This window comes from Chiloscyllium punctatum, chromosome 46, assembly GCF_047496795.1.
Source record: "Chiloscyllium punctatum isolate Juve2018m chromosome 46, sChiPun1.3, whole genome shotgun sequence".
In the NCBI taxonomy this organism is placed as follows: domain Eukaryota; kingdom Metazoa; phylum Chordata; class Chondrichthyes; order Orectolobiformes; family Hemiscylliidae; genus Chiloscyllium; species Chiloscyllium punctatum.
Genome location: NC_092784.1, coordinates 34377627 through 34404354, shown reverse-complemented (window position 1 = coordinate 34404354; position 26728 = coordinate 34377627). Strand labels below are relative to the sequence as shown.

Below are 26728 nucleotides of genomic sequence, written 5' to 3'. Positions count from 1 at the left end.
ATGCCCCTGACTGCTTCAGTGATGCTGAAATGGATGGTCAATAGCATCAAGCTCCTGGGAATGACCATCACCAACAATTTGTCCTGGACCCACTCACGTTGACACCGCATTCAAGAAAGCACAGAAAAGCCTATACTACTTCAGGAGACCAAGGAGAGTTGGCATGTCCCTCAAGACACTTACCAGTTTCTATAGGTGGATGCATCACAGCGTGGTATGACAACTGTTCTCCCCAGGACCAAAAGAAACGACCGAGTTGTGAACACAGCACTGTCCAACTTGCAAATCAGCCTCCCATCTATTGACTCCACCTATACTTCGGGATGGAGCCAACATAATCAAGGACACATCCCACTCTGGGTTTACTCCGTTCCACCCTCTCCCATTGGGCAGAAGAGATAAAAGTTTGTACACGCAAACAACCAGATTCAGGAACAGCTTCTTCCCTGCTGTTATCAGATTGTTGAATGTTAATGTTAATATTGATCTCTCTCTGCAGTTTCACGGCAGCTGTAACGTTGTAACCTACACTGTTTACTGTACAAGTGCATCAAAGTAACAGAACAATCTGTCTATAAAGCACATAACACAACACTTCACTATCTCAGTACACGTGACAGTAATAAATCAAATCAAATCAAATTATCCCTTCAGTGCCAGCTTGGCCCCCAGGGCTAAACCAGCTCCCACCTTGTGGGATGGCTCTCGAAAGGCTGCTGTAAAGTAGTAACACACCACATGAGGCTTATATACTTGCACTGTTGTGTACTTCCTGCACTGTTTCTTATTACTCCTGAACGTTCATGTGCTGTGGCATGGCATATGTTTAGGTTATTAATTCAGTGCTGGGAAATGGGTGATAATGAAAGTGAGTACAGTAATACCCTGAGATTTAATTCAGGGTTGTGGTGTCATCTAAATCAAACCAGTTTCACATTTGGAGTGAACACGAGGCAAATGGCTGGAAAAACATTCAATGCACAACACAGGAAGCAACTTTGAATTCATCCTTAAACATGAGCTGTTTTCCTCATTTCTGTTTTATTTCCCTGTATGTTTTTATACCTGGATATGAATTACTTTGGTAATATCAAGTTGTGAATTTAGTTCTGAAAGAAGTTGAGTTCAGTGAATCTTATTTGATAGTGATAAGTTTTTCATAGAATCCCTACAGTGTGCAAACAGGCCCTTCGGCCAACAAGTCGCTGCCGATCCTCTACAGAATAACCCACCCAGACCCATTCCCCTAAACTTACCCCTGACTAATACACCTAACCTACATATCCCTAAACACTACGGGCAGTTTAGCATGACCAATCCACCTAACCTGCACATGTTTGGACTGTGGGAGGAAACCGGAGCACCCGGAGGAAACCCACGCAGACACGGGGAGAACGTGCAAACTCCACACAGACAGTCGCCTGAGGCTGAAATCGAACCTAGATCGCTGGCGCTGAGAGGCAGCAGTGCTAACCCCTGAGCCACAGTGCCACCCCACTAAGTTGTAGCTGATGTATGAGTCTCACCCTCCAGGCTTAGCAGCACTCCATCAAGAGACGGTTACTCCCTGGATTGTTTCACATCTATACACCGTAATCTGATTGGCATATTTGCTTACTGTGACAATACACTGGGTTGGGTGTTTGACTCCGCATGTTTTTATTAATCAATGATCATGTACAGTTATCAATGAACAGTTATCATGTAACAACCCCAGTGGTGAATTTCACAGTCATAACCTGTAAGGTGAAACCTCAACGCTGTTCTTTTGGCTTCCAGTATGGAGCATTCTCATTCATATGCACAGGTAGTGCTAGAAATTGAGGAAGACTTTGGATAAATTGGTTGTATCGACTGTTGGTTTGACCAGATAAAGTCTCCAATATGCCCTTTATTATTAAGTGGCAGTATGACTGCACTGCTGAGTCACCGTGTAGTGTAAGTGTCAGAATTTTCTCCCAGGTTTGAGACTATCCAGTTGCTTTGTTCCAGGCATACTCTTTGGTTGACCGTGAAGTTGGATATTGCCAAGGAAGTGCATTCATTGTGGGGCTGCTCCTCATGCAGGTGAGTGTGAATAACTTCTCTAACGATGCACTGTGGTCAACAATTCCTGTAAAAAGTCATGATGTGTCTTTAAAGAGTGCTGCCGTGAGGCTTAGCACAAAGCCTTGATAACACTTCCCCTGGTATCAGCTTTGCTGCTCATTCCTTTACTTCAAATGTCTGTCTTACAAAATCCAGCCATAGTCCACATGGGTGAAACTTGCTCGAGGCAGTATTAAGCCAGTGAACACATCCCTGTTACTGTTTGGATGTGATATAGACAGTCAGTATGTGTACTCCAATGAGACCATTGTGATCAAACAACCAAAATGTGAGAGAAGCTCAGCAGGCCTGACAGGATCTATAGAGAGAGATAGAGAGAGAGAGCGAGTTAACATTTCAATTCCAAGGACAGTCATGTTGGATTCAAAGCATGAACTCCATACCTGACCTGCTGAATTTCTCTACAACTTTGTTGTTCCTCCAGTCTCCAACATCTGAAATAATTTGATTTTATATTGGTTTCCTGATCGCCTAAATTTTGTGGTGGTGTTATTCGCAGCAGACACCCTGTAAAAGATGCTGTCCTGATCGCACTTTTAGAGAACAAATACTGTAGAGAACAACCACTTATTAATTTATTGATATTCTCATCATGTGTAATGGCCATGTATTTTGTTGGTCTTTTTAGGTCTGATTCTCAGAGCCTGGTCGGTGCTTCAGACTGCATTTCTGTTAAATCTTGTAACAATCTTGCAGACATAGTAATCCAATTTTGAAATACCAGCTTAATAGCCTCAGGGAAAAGTTCAAAATGTACATTTGCTTCTCACTGTGACTCCATCCCTCGATCCTTCCAAGGTTATTGTTTTATATCTCTTTATCTTTGACAGTCAATCTTTCTCAATAATACCTGTTCTTTACTCAATGGTTTTATTGCCTTGTTGGGTCTGATTGGTGCCACTGTTGAAACATCCTAACAATATTTGCACAACTTCTGAATGCCTTGTTTGCAGCAAATTTTGCTTTCTTTTACCAGATGCCTGAAGAAGAAGCGTTTTGTGTGTTTGTGCGTTTGATGCAAGAATATCGATTGAGAGAGCTCTTCAAGCCCAGTATGGCAGAGCTAGGACTCTGCATCTACCAGTTTGAGTACTTAATCCAGGTAACCAGCTGAGAACTCCTTCAAAGCTGGCCACTGCTTTGGAGAGAATTGTGTATGTGAAACTTAGGCTAAATTAAACACCACAAAAGTTTGGTCAAAAAGCTATCTTTTGGGGAGTAGGAGCAGGAGGGCAGGCAGAGAGGAGTAGGGATGGCATTCCAGAGCTTGGGATCAAAACCTGAGAAGGCTCTGCTGCCATTGGGAACGTACAAAACATAGGAATTAGAAGACCACAGATAGTTCCTGCCCAGCTCGGGGAGGTGAGGGGGGGGGGGGGGGAGGCGGATGGCGTGTAGTTCCTGCCCAGCTCGGGGAGGAGGGAGGGCGGGGGGAGATGGCGTGTAGTTCCTGCCCGGCTCAGGCAATCCAACCAGTGGGTATCAGCTATCTGCCCTTGATATAAAACACTTCGTCTTTTTCTCCTCTTTTATAATCTGTTGAGTACCTTGTTTAAATCATTAATTCAATGCCTGTCGATGTGCTCAGTCCCATTGTCTTTGTTTTTCATTAACTGTATAATGATGCTGATCGATGTTTGTCATTTCCCAACTCCAAGGTAAAAAATACCTTGTTTACCTGTAACATCACTGCTTACTGGTTTTGGAAGCGTGCATGTGGCAGGTCCATGTTTATCTTCACTGTCTTACCCTCCTCTCTGTTAGCATCCTGATCTGGACCATTTCCATTAAATAAGCATTGGCTCCTAAAAACTAAAGGAATCCGATGCTGAAGCAATGGCCTTGTGGTATTGTCACTGGCCTAGAAATCCAGAGGCCCATGGGATCTGGTTTCAAAACCCAGCACCACAGATTAAATTTTTAAAACCATTTCCACAATCTGGATTTGTGAAATCCTTGGTTGTCATAAAAATGTCCTTTTAGGAAAAGATACCACCATGGTGGTCTGGCCTTCATGTGACACCACACCCATAACAATGTGGTTTATTGTTAACTCCCTTTTGCTGCTACAAGTCACTCAGTTGTGTCAAGCCACTAATAAGGAAAAAAGGAACGAAACCAGATAAGCATTACTGGAAATGACAATGGCAAACACATTGGCCCTCTTTTCCACTGTAGGGATCTTTTGGCCCATCGAGTCCACACCAACTGGCTGAATAGCATCCTACCCAGACCATCCCTACACCACCCAAGCCAGTCCCTGTAACCCTGCATTTCCCATGGCCAACCTATCTAGCCTGCACATCCCTGAACACTATGGGCAATTTAGCATGGCCAATCCACCCTCACCTGCACACCTTTGGACTGTGGGAGGAAACTGGAGCACCCGATGGAAACCCATGCAGACAAGAGGAGAATGTGCAAACTCCACACAAACAGTTGCCCGAGGCTGGAATCGAACTAGGGTCCCTGTTACTGTGAGGCAACAGTGCTAACCACTGTGCTGCCTGACAAACCCTACCAAGTTCTCAGCATTAACGTAAGGGATTAATGCCAAGATTGGGAGAGCTGTCTCGCAGACCAGTCAAGTAACAGCCTGACCTATTTGTATTCTCAATCATACCTTGCAGACACTGTCCCAGACAGCACCATCACCAGCCCCTGGGTATATCCTGACCCACCAGAAGGTCCGATTCAGTACAGGTGGCAGTACAGTCAGAAGGGAGCTGCCCTCTGCTGCCTTTCCTTGAAGTTTGATTTTGTTTACACATACCTCTGATCCACAATCATTCGTGCTGTCCACCACTGCCATTCAACAGCAGTAGCAATTAGTATCTACAAGATGCACTGTAGAAATGCACCAAGACTCCTTCATTAGCACCTTCCAAACCCAGGACCATTATCTCTAGAAGGGCAAGAGCAGCAGATACATGGGAACACCACCCCCTGCAAGTTCCACTCCGAACCACTCACCATTCAGACTTGGAAGTATATAGCCAATCTTTCACCGTCACTGGTTGAAATCGTGGCATTGTTGGGTGTTCCCTCAGTATATGGACTGCAACACTTCACGTAGGCACTCGACCACCACCTTCTCAAGGGCAACCAGGGCCAATAGATGCTGGCCCAGCTGACAATGCCCACACCCCCTGTGTGGGTGAGCTTTAACATCTGGGCAGCTGGTTTTTACTTCAGGCCCACCTTCAACTTTCATTCCCAACTTACTTAGATAAAACAAAGTGCTGGAGAAACTCAGCAGATCTGGCTGCTTCTGTGGAAAGGGAAACAAAATTCATCTCTGCTAAGAGAGCTGGAACATAAAGATGGTTTTTGTGCTGTTTGCACAGTGGGGAGAAGGAGCAAGGGGAACAGATGGTGAAGCCCCCTGCTCCCCCCCCCACCCCCACCCCCAGACCGCGTGTTGTCCTAGGAGAAGGATAGTTGCTGAATTGGTAGGCCAGCTGTGCTGAGAATGAATGCATGCAGAAAAGACATTGTTGGGTTTCTGGTGGGGAAAGGGGATGTAACCAGAATGGGGGATTCGTGTTTATTGTCTGAAGCTATTGAACTTGATGTTAAGTCTTTAACTAGAAGTTCCTTGTAAGTGGAGTCGCAGGTAGACAGGATAGTGAAGATTCGTTCTCAGCACAGCTGGCCTACCAATTCAGCAACTATCCTTCTCCTAGAACAACACTCGGTCTGGGGGGGGGGGGGGGGGCTTCACCATCTGTTCCCTTTGCTCCTTCTCCCCCCTGTGCTTTCCTTTGTTGGTCAGAGTATTGAGTACAGGAGTTGGGAGGTCATGTTGCGGCTGTACAGCACATTGGTTAGGCCACTGTTGGAATATTACGTGCAATTCTGGTCTCCTTCCTATCGGAAAGATGTTGTGAAACTTGAAAGGGTTCAGAAAAGATTTACAAGGATGTTGCCGGGGTTGGAGAATTTGAGCTATAGGGAGAGGTTGAACAGGCTGGGGCTGTTTTGCCTGGAGCATCGGAGGCTGAGGGGTGACCTTACAGAGATTTATAAAATCATGAGGGGCATGGAGAGGATAAATAGGCAAAGTCTTTTCCCTAGAGTCGGGGAGTCCAGAACTAGAGGGCATAGGTTTAGGGTGAGAGGGGAAAGATATAAAAGAGACCTAAGGGGCAACGATTTCATGCAGAGGGTGGTACGTGTATGGAATGAGCTGCCAGAGGAAGTGGTGGAGGCTGGTACAATTGCAACATTTAAAAGGCATTTGGATGGGTATATGAATAGGAAGGGTTTGGAGGGATATGGGTCGGGTGCTGGCAGGTGGGACTAGATTGGTGGCACAGTGGGTTAGCACTGCTGCCTCACAGCGCCAGAGACCCGGGTTCAATTCCCGCCTCAGGCGACTGACTGTGTGGAGTTTGCACGTTCTCCCCGTGTCTGCGTGGGTTTCCTCCGGGTGCTCCGGTTTCCTCCCACAATCCAAAAATGTGCAGGTTAGGTGAATTGGTCATGCTAAATTGCCCGTAGTGTTAGGTAAGGGGTAGATGTAGATGTAGGGGTATGGGTGGGTTACGCTTCGGCGGGGCAGTGTGGACTTGTTGGGCCGAAGGGCCTGTTTCCACACTGTAAGTAATCTAATCTAATAAAGGGGGGCGGCACGGTGGCAAAGTGGTTAGCACTGCTGCCTCACAGCGCCAGAGACCTGGGTTCAATTCCTGCCTTGGTCAACTGTCTGTGTGGAGTTTGCACGTCCTCCCCGTGTCTGCGTGGGTTTCCTCCGGGTGCTCCGGTTTCTTCCCACAGTCCAAAGATGTGCAGGTCAGGTGAATTGGCCATGTTAAATTGCCTGTAATGTTAGGTGATTGGGTAAATGTAGGGGAATGGGTCTGGGTGGGTTGCTCTTCGGAGGGTCGATGTGGACTTGTTGGGCTGAAGGGCCTGTTTCCGCACTGTCACTAATCTAATTGGGTTGGGATATCTGGTTGGCATGGACGGGTTGGAGCGAAGGGTCTGTTTCCGTGCTGTACATCTCTATGACTCTAAATCCTCAAGGCTGTTAAAACCCTAAGTGAGAAATGAGAGACACTTTCTCCAGCTTATGTTGGGCTTCACTGGAATACTGCAGTAGGCTTTGGATAAAAATGTCAGCAAGCTGGTGTGTTAAAATGGCAAGGGACTCGAAGGTCTCGGGTTTGTTTGTGGCTGAGCAAAGCCTAACACAAACTGGAGGAACATCTCAACATTTTCTTTGCTCAGGCCCTTCAAGTGCTAACAACTTCAGATTATGAACTCTGTGCTCCATTTTAATCACATCCCTTCCATTCCTACCCCTAGTGCCTTGTTTGCATGCGTTTGGTCTCAACAGAGCTGACCTAATTTTCTGTTATTAACACCAATTGTTAACACCTATTCTACACTCCCTTCCCACCGTTAGCACTGCCTTTGGTTTTTTTTTTTGCTCTGGGAACCTTTGCCATCTATTACATTAGCTCCTCCTCTCCCTTTTGCCAACAGCACGCCAACCACAATATTCCAGCCCTTTGATTTTATTCATTTATGGGACATGGAGATCGCCGGCTGAGTTAGCATTTGTCTGTCCCTAGTTGCCCTTGAGAAGGTGGTTGTGAGGTGCCTCCTTGTACTGCTGCAGTCCATGTGCTGTAGGTAGATCCACAATGCTGTTAGGGAAGGAATTCCAGGGTTTTAACCCTGTCACACTGACGGAACAGCAATCGATCCAAGATGGGGAGTGGCCTGGAGCAGAACTTGCAGGTGACCTGACTTGATGTGAACTATTTCTTTCTCCACAGATGATGCAAAACTTGCAAATTCTCTCCAACACTTTGCAGATTCTGGAGAACAGAAATACTAAGTGTTTGTCGTACTTATAAATGGATATGTTCTGGGCATGTGCAATTTTTTTTTGAAATAGGACTAACTTGGAGGGCTTTTAGCTTTGCTTACATCATGCAGGGTAACAATTCTTAACGTGGGTGTGATAACCCCTTTAAGACATGTGGGAAATGACGTATTATCTCCTCGTGGAGCTTGTTGAGTATGAGTTCCCTTGGTAACAGGTCATGGCCTGCTCAATTGGAAATCATTACCTGAGCCCTTTATTGAACAGACCCAGGAATGGCCTGAGACGAGCCTACGCAGTGGCAGGCCGTCACTCAATAGTAAATGATGACTGAAAACAAATGCTGGAGATCACAGCAGGTCAGACAGCATCCATAGAGATAGAGCACAGTAACGTTTCAAGTCTAGATGACTCTTCAGAGCTGAGAGCTTACCTCCGATGGAGAGTCATGGAGACTCCATGTTAGTGCACTCTCCATCCGTGACGCTGTCTGACCAGCTGTGATCTCCAGCCTGTTGTTTTCAGTAGAGGTCCCAGCACCTGCTGTAACTTACTCCTACAATAATAAATGATGTTCCTTTCCTGTCAAACTTTGAGTTATTACAGTGGCAATGAGAGTAAACAAAAGTTTGGGCACCCTTGCCTTTCAATGAATCTGGTAAGACCATGACAGGGAAATATTGGAGAAGCGATTGTTGGGGAAACTGGAACCTTACAATGCAGATGTGGAAGATTTGTCCCGGTGTGCTGAAACAATGAGATACTTTTGCTTTTAAAGCGAACAGATAGAGATCACCAACAAAGAGTCATTCTGCTCACCACTCAGGCCCCAACTTCCAGTATTGTAGCGTATAACCTACCCAACAACCTTGGGGTCACAACCCTTTGACGAATTGATAGATGTGGTCGTGGAACACAGTGACACCAAACCATCTGTTGCATTGCAACATTACATGTTTAACACAGACTTTCTGGGGAGCCACTTACTGAATTCTTCACAAGACTATGGAAATTGGCAGAGCGCTGAGTATGGGTCAGTACTTCAGGATATGTTAAGGAATCGCACAGTTTGTGGAATTAATAATGTGACCGAAAGGAAGCTACTGACTGAACCAGATCTGTACTTAGGAAAGCTCTAGAACTGGCCCTTCCCTGTGAAAACATGCAGAAAGGGTCTTGGGCTTTTCAGGGCTCCAGAGATGATGCTGTCCTCAGCCTTTGGTAACCAGTGGTCCCAATTAAGATAAAACTTCAGGTAAATGCCCTGCCCCAGATATGGAAGAAGACGTTTCTATGTAAATGGAACCGTAGATTTTGTTAAAAATCACACAACACCAGGTTATAGTCCAACAGGTTTAATTGGAAGCACACTAGCTTTTGGAGCGACGCTCCTTCATCAGGTGATTGTAGATTTTGTTGCAACTGTATTGGGAACAAACCTTTCAGAACTCTGATGGGGCATCTTGCCAATCAGCTTGAGAGACACCAAGACTAAGATTGGCCACTGGGGGGAGCCCTTTTGTATTTTGGGGGCCACTATAATCTCTGTAACCATTGGCAAAAGATAGTCTGACTCCCCTGGGTGGTGATGCAAAGGCCCAGTCTTAATCTTTTGGGAAGGGGCTAGCTACAAAGAGTTTTTGGTCAGAAAAATACAGGGTTTTTAAAATGAGTGGTGGCAGCCTATATGAAGTAATTGGGAAGTGTCTTGAAGCCTTCCATAGGGGTGTGAGGGAGGTAAAAGCCACCATCTCAGTAGGCAGAGGCCTGACCGAATACTGCAAAGCACAGCTGTCCCCTGTGCGCTGAAGTAGAGGCTGAATTGGAATGCCTACAGTAATTGGGAATCACACGCTCAGTACAGTGGTGGGCAGTACGGTGGCACAGTGGTTAGCACTGCTGCCTCACAGTGCTGGAGACCCGGGTTCAATTCCCGCCTCAGGCGACTGACTGTGTGGAGTTTGCACGTTCTCCCCGTGTCTGCGTGGGTTTCCTCCGGGTGCTCCGGTTTCCTCCCAGAGTCCAAAGATGTGTAGGTCAGGTGAATTGGCCATGCTAAATTGCCCATAGTGTTAGGTAAGGGGTAGGAGTAGGGGTATGGATGGGTTGCCCTTCGGTGGGGCGGTGTGGACTTGTTGGGCCGAAGGACCTGTTTCCACAATATAAGTAATCTAATCTAATCTACAGGTTGCTGCATGTGCTATCCCATTCCTGATGAAGGGCTTTTACCCAAAACATTGATTCTCCTGCTCCTCGGATGCTGCCTGACCTGCTGTGCTTTTCCAGCACCACACTTTTTGACTTTGATCTCCAGTATTTGTTGTCCTCACTTTCTCCATGCCAGTTGTAAAACCTGACCACTTACTCTCATTCGAACCGTTTCAGTGTATTTATTTGCCCTTTCGATTATCTTTGACTTGTGCTGCCTTTCCAAGGGGTTATAGTGGCCCCAGAATACAAAAGGGCTCCCCTCCCCCGACAAGTGGTCAATCTTAGATTTAGTACCTTTCAAGCTTTAAGGAGAGCATTCTCCAAGGCCCATTGAGACTGGTGGACAATGTGTATGGTGTTTTAATTACAGGAGTTACTACAAATGGTCCTGGGGGGTGTTGCTGAACAAAGAGACCTTGGAGTGCAGGTTCATAGCTCCTTGAAAGTGGAGTCACAGGCCACAGAGTCATGGAGATGTACAGCACGGAAACAGACCCTTCGGTCCAACTTGTCCATGCCGACCGGATATCCCAATCCAATCTAGTCCCACCTGGCCCATATCCCTCCAAACCCTTCCTCTTCATATACCCATCCAAATGCCTCTTAAATGTTGCAATTGTACCAGCCTCCACCACTTCCTCTGGCAGCTCACTCCATACACGTATCACCCTCTGAGTGAAAATGTTGCCCTTAGGTCTCTTTTCCCTCTCACCCTAAACCTATACCCTCTAGTTCTCTAGTCTCTAGGGAAGAGACTTTGTCTATTTATCCTATCCAAGCCCATCATGATTTTATAAACCTCTATAAGGTCACACCCTCAGCCTCCAACGCTCCACGGAAAACAGCCCCAGCCTATTCAACCTCTCCCTATAGCTCAAATCCTCCAACCCTGGCAACATCCTTGTAAATCTTTTCTGAACCCTTTCAAGTTTCACAACATCTTTCCGATAGGAAGAAGACCAGAATTGCATGCAGTATTACAACAGTGACCTAACCAATGTCCTGTACATCCACAACATGACCTCCCAACTCCTGTACTCAATACTCTGACCAATAAAGGAAAGAATACCAAACTCCTCCTTCACTATCCTATCTACCTGCGACTCCACTTTCAAGGAGCTATGAACCTGCACTCCAAGGTCTCTTTGTTCAGCAACACTCCCTAGGACCTTACCATTAAGTGTATAAGTCCTGCTAAGGTTTGCTTTCCCAAAATGCAGCACCTCGCATTTATCTGAATTAAACTCCACCTGGTCCAGATCCTGTTGTAATCTGAGGTAACCCTCTTCGCTGTCCACTACACCTCCAATTTTGGTATCATCTGCAAACTTACTAACTGTACCTCCTATGCTCACAAGCAAATGTGGAAGCTGGAGAAATCTGTATTCATCCCTTGTGGTTGGATGAGGTGCTCTTCCTCCAGGCGTCGTGTTACCATGGTCTGGCGATGGAGGAGGCCAAGGACCTGCATGTCCTTGGTGGAGTGGGAGGGGGAGTTAGTGTTCAGCCACAGGGTAGCTGGGTTGGTTGGTGCGGGTGTCCCAGGCTTTTTTTTCCCCTGGAGTGTCGGATACTGAGGGGTGACCTTTTTATAGAGGTTTGTAAAATCATGAAGGGCGTGGATAGGGTAAATATACAAAATCTTTTCCCTGGGGTGGGGTAGTCCAAAGCTAGAGGACATTGGTTTCCGGTGAGAGGGAAAAAAATTTAAAAGGGACCTAAGGGACAAATTTTTCAGAGTGGTGCATGTATGGAATGAGCTACCAGAGGAAGTGGAGAAGATTAGTACAATGACAGCATTCAAAAGGCATCTGGATGGATGTATGAATAGGAAGGGTTTAGAGGGATATGAGCTGCATGCTGGCACATAGGACAAGATTAGTTTAAGGTATGTGGTTGGCTTGGGCAAGTTGGAACAAAGGGTTTTTTTCAGTGCTGTACATCTTTGTGACTGAAGCTATCCTGAGAGAGAGAGAGAGAGAGAGAGAGAGATTAGGGGTTGAAGGTCATATTGTACAAGAGCACAAAATGCTGCTGCTACCAGGAAACTAATATAAAAGTAGGAAATGCCGGGAATACCCAGGTCCTCACTGTATTTATCAGGAGAGAAACAGTTATTATTTCCTGCTGATGGCCTTTCCTTTGTCTGGGTAGATGAGAAAGGCAAAAGTGAGAACCATTTTGAGATACTGGAGATCAGAGTCTAGATTAGAGTGGTGCTGGAAAAGCACAGCAGGTCAGGCAGCATCAGAGGAGCAGAAAAATCGACACCTCGGGCAAAAGTCCATCATCAGGAATGAATCATTCCTGAAGGGCTTTTGCCCAAAATGTCGATTTTCCTGCTCCTTGGATGCTGCCTGACCTGTGCTTTTCCAGCACCACTCTAATCTAGACTGTGGGTGGATGAGAAGTCTAGCTGGAACAATACTGTTTTATTCTTCCTGTGTGCTGCAGGCTGTGACTGTTTCCAATGGTGGTCTGTTTTTACCTCACCTCCTCACGATAGCTTGCATTTGTTCTACTTGTGCCTTTGGGTATAGATTCGGAGTACTGTTAATTGTCTATCTCTAATTGATTTGAGGGTTTCGGGTCAATGGCACACTGTCACTGACATCACAGGGGGCCGGGCCCTGCCTGATGGCCACTGCTGAACCAGCTGGGATGTTTCCTTCATTCCTTCATTCCTTCATTCCTTCAGATGGGTTATCGCTGGCTGGGTCAGCAGTAATCGCCTGTCCCTCACCTCCCTAGTGAGGTGCAGCCTTGAACCAGGTGCTGTCGGTAGACCTACAGTGTCGCTAGGGAGGGAACTCCAGGATCCTGACCCAACAACACTGAGGGAATGACCATGTATTTCCAAGTGCGGATGATGAGCAGCTTCGATGGGAACCTGCAGGTGGCGTGCTGTCGTACCATGGAGAGACGGCTTTGTGTACAATTCCTCAGGGCAGTAAGGAAAGAGTGGTGGAGTGGATCTTTATTAAACTAGGAGGTCAGGTCCAGAACTGTTTCCAAAGGCTAGCTTTGAGTCCATTACTCCCTTTTAATTTTTATAAATGATACTGACTGAGGTGTAGAGAGCAACACCAAGTTTGGAGATCATGTGAAACCTGCCAAAGTAGTATTGTGATGTGGCTAGTTACAGGCTTCAGAATGACAGGGCAGTGAATTAGGTCACTTCGGGGATGTGAAGTCTACAGTCCTGACTTTCTCCTCCTATGGTAAGTACTGCACTTTGCGAGAACTAATAGGGGAAATGAATATTTTAAATGGACACGTTTTAGAATCCTGCAATGAGCTGAGTGCCTTGGTTATTTTCTGCTGAAAACAATATTTATTACTAGGATTGATAAATCAAGAAATAGATTATTGAATCAAAGATCATAGGCAAACTTTATAAGATTACTGGTTAGGCCTCTGCTGAAGTATTGTGGAGGATCCTGGGCGTCCCATTTCAGGAAAAATGCAATAAACTTTGAATGGGTTCAGAGATTATTCATCAGGGATGAGGAATGTCTGTCATCAAGCAATGTCAGAAAAGTTAGGATCGTTCTCTAGTGCTTCCAAATAAACTTGTTGGACTAGAACCTGTTGTGATATTTAACTCCTTGGTACAGAGCAGGTTAAGATCATTTCAAGCTGATGAAGGAGAATAATCAAAGCATATTTGGTTTGATTTGGCCAGTAAAAACACTGGCACAATATCAAAAAATGAAATTTAGGCATTTTTTAAAATTCAAATTTGTTGGTGTCTGGAATGCTCAGTGGGAGCTGATTCTGTCAATAACTTTCCAAGGTCGTCATGTAGGTACTTGAGGGTGAATGAGTTGTTGGGTTCTCGAGAAGGAAGGCCGATGTGAGACTAAACACAACTGCTTTGCCATAGAGTTTGTAAGGCGTGATGTGACCACCCTTTTCCCCCTGTACCAATGATTCCTGGCTGTTTTCTGGTACCAGCTGCAAACTACCAAATCCACTGCATTCAGATCGTGCTTTGTGCTCAAGACCCTCATGGTTGCTGCTTTAATCATTTGACTGTCCGACTGCTGGTCTGAGTAGTAATATTAGTTAGAATTGACCTCTTCTTTTCACTCCATAGATTTTACATGTGGACTGTACGTTGCAGTTGCAATGAAGCTAAGCTTCTGTTTCTGTCATCCTTTCATGATCACAAGATGCCTCAAAGTGCTGATGGCCAATTAAGTACTTTGTGAAATTTAGTCAGTATGATGCAGAAGAAGGCCATTGGCCCATCAAGACCATGCCAACCCTCTGTAGTGTAATCCAATTAACTGGAGGCCCCACCGCCCTATGGCCCAACATTTCAACTCCCCCTCCCACTCTGCCGAGGACATGCAGGTCCTGGGCCTCCTCCACCGCTGCTCCCTCATCACCCGACACCTGGAGGAAGAACGCCTCATCTTCTACCTTGGAACACCTTCAACTGCAGGGCATCAGTGTGGACTTCACCACTTTCCCCATTTCCCCTCCCCCCACCTTACCCCAGTTCCAACCTTCCAGCTGAGCACCGTCCTCATGACCCGTACCATCTGCCAATCTTCCTTCCCACCTATCCGCTCCACCCACTTCTCTGACCTATCATCTTTATCCAATTAGTGTACTGTTTGCTACTTTCTCCCCAGCCCCACCTCCCTCCCATTTATCTCTCCATCCCGGAGGCTCCCTGCCTTCATTCCTGATGAAGGGCTTTTGCCCGAAACATTGATTTTCCTGCTGCTCAGTTGCTGCCTGACCTGCTGTGCTTTTCCAGCACCACTCTGATCTAGACTCTAATCCAATTAGCCCCATTCCCCTGCTGGATCCCTTTAGCCCTGTAAATGCATTGCTGTCAAATATCCAACCATTTTCTTTTTGAGCTTGTTCTTATCTCCACTTTGACTGCACTCATGGGGAGAGTTTTGAGTCATTAGCAGTTGCTGTGTAAAAATGTTCTTGCTCTCGCCGATTGGCCAAGCCCATTCCTCTGTAAACCATTCGTCCTTAAGCCATGATCTAATGGGAGTAGTCTTTCCTTGTCTGCCTTATCTAACCTGATCCAATCTCTCCTTAATCCCCTTCGTTCTGTGAAAACTAACTACAGCTTCTTCAACTTAACATTGCAGCTAAAATTCCTCAATCTTGGAACCATCCTGGTAAATCTCCTCCTCTATAGTTGGGATCTTTCAGAAATTACATACAACGCAGGAAATAAGCAGTCAGTTTACATATGAAGCTCCTACTACATAGCAGTGTGTTAATGGGAATAATAATGAGGCCAGAATATACTTGAGTTAATTAACTATTTTTCTTTGGATAAGCTAAACTAGAATTCCAAAATCCAGAGGAAATGACCTGGTAGCCCGGCTGACCTCATTCTTTGCTTATTCAAAGCTGATCTGCTTCTGTGTTCAGTATTGGTTTAACTCTCATCTTTTTTGTCTATTTTAGGACCAATTACCTGAATTGCACGTGCACTTTCGGTCACAGAGTTTCCATACGTCAATGTATGCATCTTCCTGGTTCCTGACCATTTTCCTCACCACATTTTCACTGCCGTTAGCTACCAGAATATTTGACATATTTATGTATGAGGTAAGATCTTTGCAGAGGCATCAGTCTGATTGAACTCTAATAGAGTCAAATGAAAGTGAATGGCATGACTGAGTGTGTTACTTACTTTCCCCAGTTCATGTCAGACCTCATTACATGAGAAGAGATGAATGCCCTCCTCTGCAATAGGTGTGTCGCATGTTGGAGAGTGCATTATAGCTCTCTGTGAGCGTCCCTTTCACAGTTCCAAAAACTCTAACACCATATCTTTTGAGAGAGATCAAGCCATGATTGGTGCAGTCTCAGAGATGCACTAAACATGTCGGAGTGTCATCTCATAGAGTCATAGCGATGTACAGCATGGAAACAGACCCTTCGGTCAAACCGTCCATGCCGACCAGATATCCTAATCCAATCTAGTCCCACCTGCCAGCACCCGGTCCATATCCCTCCAAACGCTTCCTATTTATATGCACATCCAAATGCCTCTTAAATGTTGCAATTGTACCGGCCTCCATCACATCCTCTGGCAGCTCATTCCATACACGTACCACCCTCTGCGTGAAAACGTTGCCCCTTAGGTCTCTTTTATATCTTTCCCCTCTCACCCTAAACCTATGCCCTCTAGTTCTGGGCTCCCCGACTCCAAGGAAAAGACTTTGTCTATTTATCCTATCCATGCCCCTCATGATTTTATAAACCTCTATAATGTCACCCCTCAGCCTCCGACGCTCCAGGCAAAATAGCCCCAGCCTGTTCAACCTCTCCCTGTAGCTCAGATCCTCCAACCCTGGCAACATCCTTGTAAATCTTTTCTGAACCCTTTCTAGTTTCACAACATCTATCCGAGAGGAAGGAGACCAGAATTGCACGCAATATTCCAACAGTGGCCTAACCAATGTCCTGTACAGCCACAACATGACCTCCCAACCCCTGTACTCAATACTCTGACCAATAAAGGAAAACATACCAAATGCCACCTTCACTATCCTATCTACCTGCGACTCCACTTTCAAGGAGCTATGAACCTGCACTTCAAGGTCTCTTTGTTCAGCAACACTCCCTAGGACCTTACCATTAAGTGTATAAGTCCTGCTAAGATTTGCTTTCCCAAAATGCAGCACCTCGCATTTATCAAAATTAAACTCCATCTGCCACTTCTCAGCCCATTGGCCCATCTGGTCCAGATCCTGTTGCATTCCCTCCCTGAAAGTTTTGCTTCTCCTCCTTTCCTCCTGTGATGTGGATCTGGCCTTTCCCAGATGTAATCACAAACCACCTAAATAGAGATGTGATGGATGGGATCGTAACTCATTACCAGCACCAAGTGAAACCAGCAACCATTCACAACCCCTCTGACTGGTGTTCACGGCTCCAGTTCACATCATTCACTTTTATGTTGACTTATTGAGGTTCACAGTGATTTGGAAATTCCTTGTATATTATTTGAGGAGAAACTTCATGTTTTTTAAGGGCTTATTAAAGGATTGTTGGCAAGGGAAATGGCTTAATTTTGACAAAGCCTAGTGATTGCAAAATAGAATACATTTCTGTACAATGTAGAGAGTATCCCTGCTTCTGGGTAGTCAGCAGCAACTCCTGAGCTGCACACAGTGGGTATTCATGTGCATTTCTCACTGAGCTCTCTTTCTGGCCTCTGTTTCCACAATGGCTTTCAAAGTGGAACCGTCTGTTGAAAAAGTATAAAGCAGCAAACAAGACCAAGACATCGCTCGCACAAAACTGAGCTAATTCCCCTATCGTCATTCTTGTGTGACTTTCCAATCATGGTGTTCAGAAGGAGTGACTTGATTCAAAGCAAGAGATCCTAATTGTTTTCTCTTTCTCCATCACCTCTGAACACTCGCTACTGGCCCATTCTGCAACTTCCTACCCCCCCCCCCCCCCCCCACAAATACTTGCCACCCTCTCCCAGCAAGACACTGATTTCAAAGTTCAGATCCAATGTCTTAAGATGAGCTGTTCTGAAGGAGATTTGCCATTGAGAGTCGGACGTTGCAGCTTCTGGGAATTAGGAGGCTAACCCGTTGTCTTCATGCTGATGGCAAAACTTCTGAATGCAATTCTTTCTCTCCGTCTACTTTGACGGCTGCTCTAAACTGTGCAAAAATGCAAATTTTGTGAACTGTACTATCTTTGCCCAATGAATACAGGGTGTGGAAATGAAGTATGCAAAATAGTTTAAGTCAACTTCTTTCCTTAGTCATCTTGAAGAGAAGAGAAATAAAATGGCATGTTTGATTTTGAGCTAAATGTGGTTTGTTGTGACCCAGTTGCAGTCCTGTAACCTGTGATGCATGACCACCGTGTCACGGAAATTGTAGAGTCTAACCATTCGAATAATTTCAATTATGTTGGGTCACCTCTTCTTTCATGCGAATCCTTCACATTCTATTTACTTGGCTAGCGTTAGCATTATGGATTAGCTATTATACACCAAAAAAATTGTATTTGAACAGAATTCAAGTCCACACTAAGAGCTTACTTTAATTTGCCACACTCCATAAAATACTCACCACATTGATTACTAACTCCCTAAATTTGTACCGATTCAAACCGATTCAAACTATCAATTTAAAAAATCATTACTTGTTCCCTCATTTCATTAGGTCTCGGGCATTCCTTCAGACCAAATTAGATCTCTCAATGTTTGTACTCAATCGTTTATATTTAAATGGGGATGTGGTTAGCAGTGTGATAATGAAGACACAGCCTGTTTTTATTCGATACCTGGAAACTATTCCTGAAATTCGTGTGGGTAAACAAAGAAAGTTATCGGCATGGCTGGCTTTTCCATTTTGCATTTTGTGACCTGGCTTTGTTACCTTTTGCAAACTCTCCGTTTACTTTGAAGTGCATTCTTGTGTTGACAGGGCTTGGAAATAGTGTTTCGCATTGGGATGGCCATCCTTCAGTTTAATCAGGTGGAACTGATGCAGCTTGATATGGAAGGAATGTCACAGGTAAATTTAATCATTGTCTCTGCCAACAGGAAATAAGTCAACTGTACAGCTCCTTTCCCCGGAGGAGCTTTTATCTCTGTCTGAGATTTAAGTCATTCTTAGTGTCCCAGTGTATCACTAAAAAGCGTTTAGTCACTGAAACCCTATTCTCAAAAGGATCTTGCTAATATCTTCTCCATTCCCCCCCACCCCCCCATTTTAAAAAAAAGCATTTGTCTCCTCCCAGTCGTGAAGGGGAAAGAGCAGAGTCAGTGAGCTATGCAGTGATTTGTGCTGCTAGTACAACGCAGTAAGTGTTATAACCAACTCATCCCACGCGTAACCAACTCATCCCCCACGGACTCCGGACCACCTTTAAACCAGCAGAGTTCGGACCCGAACAGGACAAACAGTACAGACTACAGATTCAAAACCACCAGCAATGGTTCTCCTTCAAGATCCTCCGCTCCACGCTTGCAGCAATGCGCCGGCACCTAACCTCTCTACAGTCAGCCCTGCCTCAGCTGAGGGCCACACTCTCTCAGAATTGCAAAGGACCCACTCTGTACTACATCCTCAGGAGAATTCATACTCTCAACAAACAGTATTTCAATTCCATCTCAAACATCAAAAACTGTAAGTACAACAAACTTTTATCTACCCACCTCCATAACCAGCACTCCTCAAACATTCCCCCGGCCTCTGGAACTGCTTGGACGCCATTAGCCATGCGGCTGGTGCGGCTGCCATCCCCGCGCTGATTGATTATGTCACTTCTGCCCCCATCTTGGCCACTCCCACAGCCGCTTCCGCCCCTCACAATTCCTCATTCACCACACGTGACATCACTTCTGCTCCTCACATCATCACTGATGTCACATGCTCAGTGACTTCCGCCACCCCTACTGCCGTGGTCGTCACCACTTCCGCCCCCACCAGCTCCACTCACCTGCATTCTGCTGACACGCCCCCCCCCCCCCCCCCCCCCCCCCCACAGATCGCACTGTCACCATTCCTGGCCCTCAGAACCCTGAGGGGAACACCACACCTGCTCATGACTCCACCCCCATTCCCCCCCACCATCACACCCACTCCAGTTACCGGCTCCGCCCCCACTCCCAACTCCACACCCGCACCAGATCCCAGCTCCCAGCCCTGCTGAGTATTCACCATCCCTCCGGACCTCCCACTCACTGAGGACGAACGATCAGTCCTCAGCAAAGGACTCACCTTCATTCCCCTCCGTCTATGCATCAATGAATTTAATACACGCCTTAACTTCGAACAATTCTTCCGTCGCCTCTGCCTCCGAGCTTACTTTCACAACCAGGATTCCCGCCCACCTTCCGAGGACCCCTTCGCCCACCTCCAACACACTGCATCCACCTGGACACCCCGTGCTGGCCTATTACCTGCCCTCGACCTCTTCATTTCCAACTGCCGGCGGGACATTAACCGCCTCAACCTGTCGACCCCCCCTCCCCCACTCCAACCTCTCACACTCACAACGCGCAGCCCTCCAATCCCTCTGTTCCACTCCTGACCTCACCATCAAGCCAGCGGATAAAGGGGGCGCAGTGGTAGTCTGGCGCACTGACCTCTACACCGCTGAAGCCAAACGCCAACTCGAGGACACCTCTTCCTACTGCCCCCTCGACCATCCCCCCACCCCCCCCCATCACCAAACCATCATCTCCCAGACCATACAGAACCTCATCGCCTCAGGAGATCTCCCACCCACAGCTTCCAATCTGCCCGGTTCTACCTCATTCCTAAGGTCCACAAGCCTGACCACCCTGGCCGACCCATTGTCTCAGCATGCTCCTGCCCCACTGAACTCATCTCTACCTACCTCGACACTGTCCTATCACCCCTAGTCCAGAAACTCCCCACATACGTTCGAGACACCACCCACGCCCTCCACCTCCTCAAGATTTCCGTTTCCCCGGCCCCCAACGCCTCATCTTCACCATGGATATCCAATCCCTCTACACCTCCAGCCACCATGACCAGGGTCTCCAAGCCCTCTGTTTTTTCCTCTCCCGACGTCTCCAACAGTACCTTTCCACCGACACACTCATTCGTTTGGCCGAACTGGTCCTCACCCTTAACAATTTCTCCTTTGAATCCTCCCACTTCCTCCAGACCAAAGGGGTAGCCATGGGCACACATATGGGCTCCAGCTATGCCTGTCTCTTTGTTGGCTACGTAGAACAGTTGATCTTCCGTAATTACACCGGCACCACTCCCCACCTCTTCCTCCGCTACATTGATGACTGCATTGGCGCCACCTCGTACTCGCGTGAGGAGATTAATCAATTCATCAACTTCACCAACACATTCCACCCTGACCTTAAATTTACCTGGACCATCTCTGACACCTCCCTCCCCTTCATAGACCTTTCCATCTCCATTAATGATGACTGACTTGACACTGACGTTTTTTTACAAACCCACTGACTCCTACAGCTACCTGGATTACACCTCTTCCCACCCTATCTCTTGCAAAAATGCATCCCGTATTCCCAATTTCTCCGCCTCCACCGTATCTGCTCCCAGGAGGACCAGTTCCACCATAGGACACACCAGATGGCCTCCTTCTTTAGAGACCGCAATTTCCCTTCCCACGTGGTTAAAGATGCCCTCCAACGCATCTCGTCCACATCCCGGCCCTCCGCCCTCAGACCCCACTCCTCCAACCGTAACAAGGACAGAACGCCCCTGGTGCTCACCTTCCACCCTACCAATCTTCACATAAACCAAATCATCCGCTAATATTTCCGCCACCTCCAAAAAGACCCCACCACCAGGGATATATTTCCCTTCCCACCCCTTTGCACCTTCCGCAAAGACCGTTCACTCCGTGATTACCTGTTCAGGTCCACGCCCCCCTATCACCCACCCTCCCATCCTGGCACCTTCCCTGGCACCGCAGGAATCGCAAAACCTGTGCCCACACCTCCTCCCTTACCTCCATCCAAGGCCCTAAAAGAGCCTTTCACATCCATCAAAGTTTTACCTGCACATCCACTAATATCATTTATTGTATCCGTTGCTCCCGATGTGGTCTCCTCAACATTGGGGAGACTGGGCGCCTCCTAGCAGAGCGCTTTCGGGAACATCTCCAGGACACCCGCACTAATCAACCACACCGCCCCATGGCCCAACATTTCAACTCCCCCTCCCACTCTGCCAAGGACATGCAGATCCTGGGCCTCCTTCACTGCCGCTCCCTCACCACCAGACGCCTGGAGGAAGAACGCCCCATCTTCCACCTCAGAACACTTCAACCCCAAGGCATCAATGTGGACTTCAACAGTTTCCTCATTTCCCCTTCCCCCACCTCATCCTAGTTTCAAACTTCCAGCTCAGTTACTGTCTCCTTGACTTGTCCGACCTGCCTATCTCCTTTTCCACCTATTCACTCCACCCTCCTCCCTGACCTATCACCTTCAACCCCTCCCCCACTCACCCATTGTCCTCTATGCTACTCTCTCCCCACCCCCATCCTCCTCTAGCTTATCTCTCCACCCTTCAGGCTCACTGCCTTTATTCCTGATGAAGGGCTTCTGCCTGAAACGCGATTTTACTGCTCCTCGGATGCTGCCTGAACTGCTGTGCTCTTCCAGCACCACTAATCCAGAAACAACGCAGTAAGAAGCAATTCCCCGTGTTTCCAAGTTTTAATGGGTAGGCACAGGAACTGATGCTTCATTACTGCCATTTCCTGTTATTAATGAGCTGCCATTGTTTCTGCAATCCTGACACAACCAAAAATACAGGAAATCTTGCAGCACTTGTGTGCTGAGGAATGTTGCTGGAATATTCTACATCCTGTTTAACAACCATTCTTCAGAACTAGCCAATGGTGGAGAGTTCTACTTTCTCCATTGCCTATAGTGATCATGTCTGTGTCTGCTCAGGAACATTTTTGTAATCAGGCAGCAAAGTCTTATTTTGTTCTGAGGACGCATTCAATCAGAGATGCAAGATTCTTTTGTTTGCGTTTCCTTTCGAAGTTAACTTTTCTTGATCCTTGGTTCCTTCCTTGGCAGCAGAGCCCACCGGCTTGATCTGCCAGTCCCTGCTTACCCAGTCTGTGTTTGACGAATTTTGACAGCACACCTTTTAAAGAAGAACCTCACTCAAGGGAGCTGTCACTGATCCCGGGTCAGTCAAGATATGAACCAGATTTGTATCTCAAGCTCACAAGCTCCACCTGCAGCCCTTGTCCAACGTCAGTATCCTGCTGAATCTTTAAACTAGCAAATGCAGTAACTGTGAGCTCAGCCATTCTGGCTTCAGGGAATCCTTCTGAGAGTTAACACTGAGTTGGGTGCTAAAGACCTGACTTTAAGTTGTTTGATTTCTTTGGTCAGCCAAGATGCTGATCGTGCCGAAGCAACATAATCATACCCTTTCACTGAGCTTTGTTTCAATTTTGTACTTGAACTAATGGCCTTTATAGATTGATTTATTCAATATGATCCATTAAAGGGTCACTACACCTGATGAGTGCACACAGGAGGTATTGCAGTAGTACTGCATCTTTCTGCAAAATAATTAGTTCGAAAAATTTCAGATCACATGCTGGATTGAGAAATGAAATACATAAAGGCAGGATAGAGGTTAAATGCATTCAGAATCAAAATAAACTAGTTAAATACAGCAAATAGAATGTACAATAAATATAGAGGGATGATTGAGAGGAATCTCAGCAGTAGAAAGCAAAGAAGTGAAGCTGAAAGGGAATATGGAAAATCAGCATTCATCATAACGGGTGGTATGGGCTCAGTGGTTAGCACTGCTGTCTCATAGCCCCAGGGACCCAGGTTCGATTCCAGCCTCGGGTGACTGCCTGTGTGGAGTTTGCACATTCTCCCTGTGTCTGCGTGGGTTTGCCCTGGTTTCCTCTCTCAATCCAAAGATGTGCAGGTTAGGTGAATTAGCCATGCTAAATTGCCCATAGCGTTCTGGAATGTGTAGGTTAGGTGCATTAGTCAGGGGAAATGTAAAGTAATAGGTTAGGGGAATGGGTGTGGGTAGGATACTCTTCAGAGGGTCAGTGTGGACTTGTTGGGCCAAATGGTCTGTATCCACACTGCCGGGGTTCTCTGATTCCAGGAAAGCAATATGCACAGGTAGACAAGACCGGCTTCAATATCATGGACATAATCTTCCCAGGGGAAAGGTGAGGACTGCAGATGCTGGAGACCAGAGTTGAAAAGTGTGTTGCTGGAAAAAGCGCAGCAGGCCAGGCAGCATCCGAGGAGCAGGAGAATCGACGTTTTGGGCATAAACCCTTCTTCAGGAATGAGGGTATTTTCACCCTCACCTCCTTCCACCTATTGTATTCCCAGCTGAGAGTGAAGGTGGTGATAGGTCAGAGAGGAGGGTGGAGTGGATAGATAGGAAGGAAGATGGACAGGTAGGACAGATCATGAGGGTGGTGCCAAGTTGGAACTGGGATGGGGGGGGGGGGTAGTGGACGTGAGGAAACTGGTTAAATCCACATTGATGCCATGTGGTTGGAGGGTCATGAGGAGGAAGATGAGGTGTTCTTCCTCCAGGCGTTGGGTGGTGAGGGAATGGCAATGGAGGAGGCCCAGGACCTGCATGTCCTTGGCAGAGTGGGAGGGGGAGTTGAAGTGTTCAGCCACGGGGTGGTGCGGGTGTCCAGGAGATGTTCTCTGAAGCGCTCTGCGAGGAGCCGTCCAGTCTCCCCAATGTAGAGGAGATCGCATCGGGAGCAACAGATACAATAAATGACGTGTGGATGTGCAGGTGAAACTTTGATGGATGTGGAAGGATCCTTTGGGGCCTTGGATGAAGGTGAGAGGGAGGGTGTAGGTGCACTACTTTCGCAGTGTTCAGAAAGGTACTGTTTTCAAATAAACCCGTTGGTCTATAGCCTAGTGTCGTGTGATCTTTGACCCTAGACTGTTGGAGCCAGAGAATTCTTTTGAGGGATATGACAACTGTAACCAGTCCAATTATACCCATCCTGTATAGAGAAGTGATGTTTTATCCCTCTGTTTCCCCTCTGCAGCACTTTCAGAAGGTGATTCCTCAGCAATTTGACGGCTGTCCTGACAAACTCGTCCTGAAAGCTTACCAGGTCAAGTACAACACCAAGAAAATGAAGAAGTATGTAACACACCAACCCAGCCTTTGCTTCCTGGCAAAGATTTAGTTGTAATGGGGGATTGTTGCAAATGTATGTTGGCCAGGCTGCTGAGAGTTTCCTGATGTTTGGCCATCTCGGCCAGCAGGGCAAGGTGAGGTGATGGCCTAGTGGTATTATCGCTGAACTTAATCCGGGCATCCAGGCAATGTTCTGGAGACTCTGGTTCGAATGGCAAACGGTGGAATTTCAATTTTTAAAAAAATCTGGAATGAAGAATCTAATGATGACCATGAATCCATCGTCAATTGGATTGTAAAACCCATCTGCTTCACTAATGTCCTTCAGGAATGTCCTTACCTGGTCTGGCCTGTGTGTGACTCCAGACCTACAGCAATGCGGCTGACTGTTAACTGCCCTCTGGCCAATTGGAGATGGCCTGGCACCAATGCCCACATCCCGTGAAGGAATAAAGGGGAGGCGGGGAAGAGGTGCATTCCCATTTGAGCGTCTTGTATGAAAGTTGCACCCTCGCAAGCAAAACTTGGTGTTCAAAAGTCAGTTTGCGTGACATGGTGCGTTATCTGTGGTGATGTCTCCACCAATCCAAGTCTACTTGCCATCCAATCAACATTCTCTCCTGATTTTAAAAAAAATTATATTGATATTTCTTGTGAATTGTCTTGAGTGCATGACAAAATGCTTTGATAAAATGTCTTTTCCAGCAATATTCAAGGACATGTTATTATTAACTGAAGCCGTGGGTGGTGAATGCTTTGTGGCAGACTTGCCTGTGGGGCGGTGTCCCAGAGCCTCCCCTGAAGTGGGAATATATAATGGATAATAATCAAAAGTCATCTTGTAATCAATGTACTTTGGGTGTGACTTTTGCAGAGTGGCTACCATTTTTATACCATCTTCCTGGCGATGAGTGTCATAGACTCGGGTGCAATTTTGTGATGCCCACATTCGTTCTTAGAAAGATGTGGGAAAAATATCTTGTTGCTTTTGATGGACTTTGACTGGATAGAGATGCTGAATGGGAAAAGTGATCAGTAACCTTGTAAATCCACGATGCTCCTGAGCGCTGGCAGGAGGAGGATGCATTCTATCAATGTATGTTTATTTAGGGGTGCTGTTTGACTTTGTCCTACAGACTTGAAAAAGAATATACTACAATCAAAAATAAAGAAATGGAGGAACAGATTGAAATTAAAGTAAGTTTTTTCACAACAGTGAATGTGCAGCATCTGTTTGAATTGTGGATATTTTCCTGTATATTCTGTGGGAGTTGGAATTTTCAACTGTATTAAAGTGAAGTTAATTTTCTAATAAACCTGCTCCCTGCAGCTCTTCAAAAGGGGGAAAAAAAACAGCCCATGTAATTATTGGCAATCCAGTCAGATAATAGTGTTTTCTCCAAAGTAATTATTGGGTGGGGACATATGTTTGTTCAGATGCACAGGGGCTATAATTTGCACTTAACATGAAAATACATTTATTTGGGAGGGAGTAGTTTAACTTTATTTCCCCCCAAACTGACTAATTTGCATGTATGCTGTAAATTTTTTGTGTTCGTTGTCTCTGATTTTCCTGTCAGTGGCGTTCCTAAACGTATTACAATTGATCTTTGTTGCCCAGCCTCTCGTTAGAGTTACTCAAGGGGTCTTTCTCAACTCGATGACTTCGTGTTTCCTTTGACAGGTACTTCTCCACTTTCAGGACTGGTTTATACTTTGAATTGATGTTGAATTTAAATGAGCAAACTCGTCTAATTTATACCGGTTGAAAAGATATTGTCAAGCTTAAAATACATCTCAGTAAGGAAACAGCAATCTTGTTTTGTAGGGCTCTTGAGATTTCCTTGATTTTTGGTGTCTGTGTTTTGATTCATGCTAACTGATTTATTAAAATGCAGCAGTCATTTGGTAAAGT

At 46.3% G+C, this 26728-nt stretch overlaps 1 protein-coding gene across 14 annotated transcripts in view; it reads left to right on the top strand.

The window, feature by feature from the left end:
* LOC140467942 (EVI5-like protein) overlaps nt 1-26728 on the top strand; it is a 340764-nt gene that overhangs the window by 158673 nt on the left and 155363 nt on the right. For all 14 annotated transcript variants that reach the window (XM_072564014.1, XM_072564018.1, XM_072564024.1 and 11 more), the window contains 6 exons: nt 1993-2067; nt 3086-3211; nt 15605-15748; nt 18601-18690; nt 24719-24816; nt 25950-26010. In XM_072564014.1, the coding sequence (XP_072420115.1) occupies nt 1993-2067; nt 3086-3211; nt 15605-15748; nt 18601-18690; nt 24719-24816; nt 25950-26010 (594 nt within the window). The remainder of the gene's footprint in view (nt 1-1992; nt 2068-3085; nt 3212-15604; nt 15749-18600; nt 18691-24718; nt 24817-25949; nt 26011-26728) is intronic.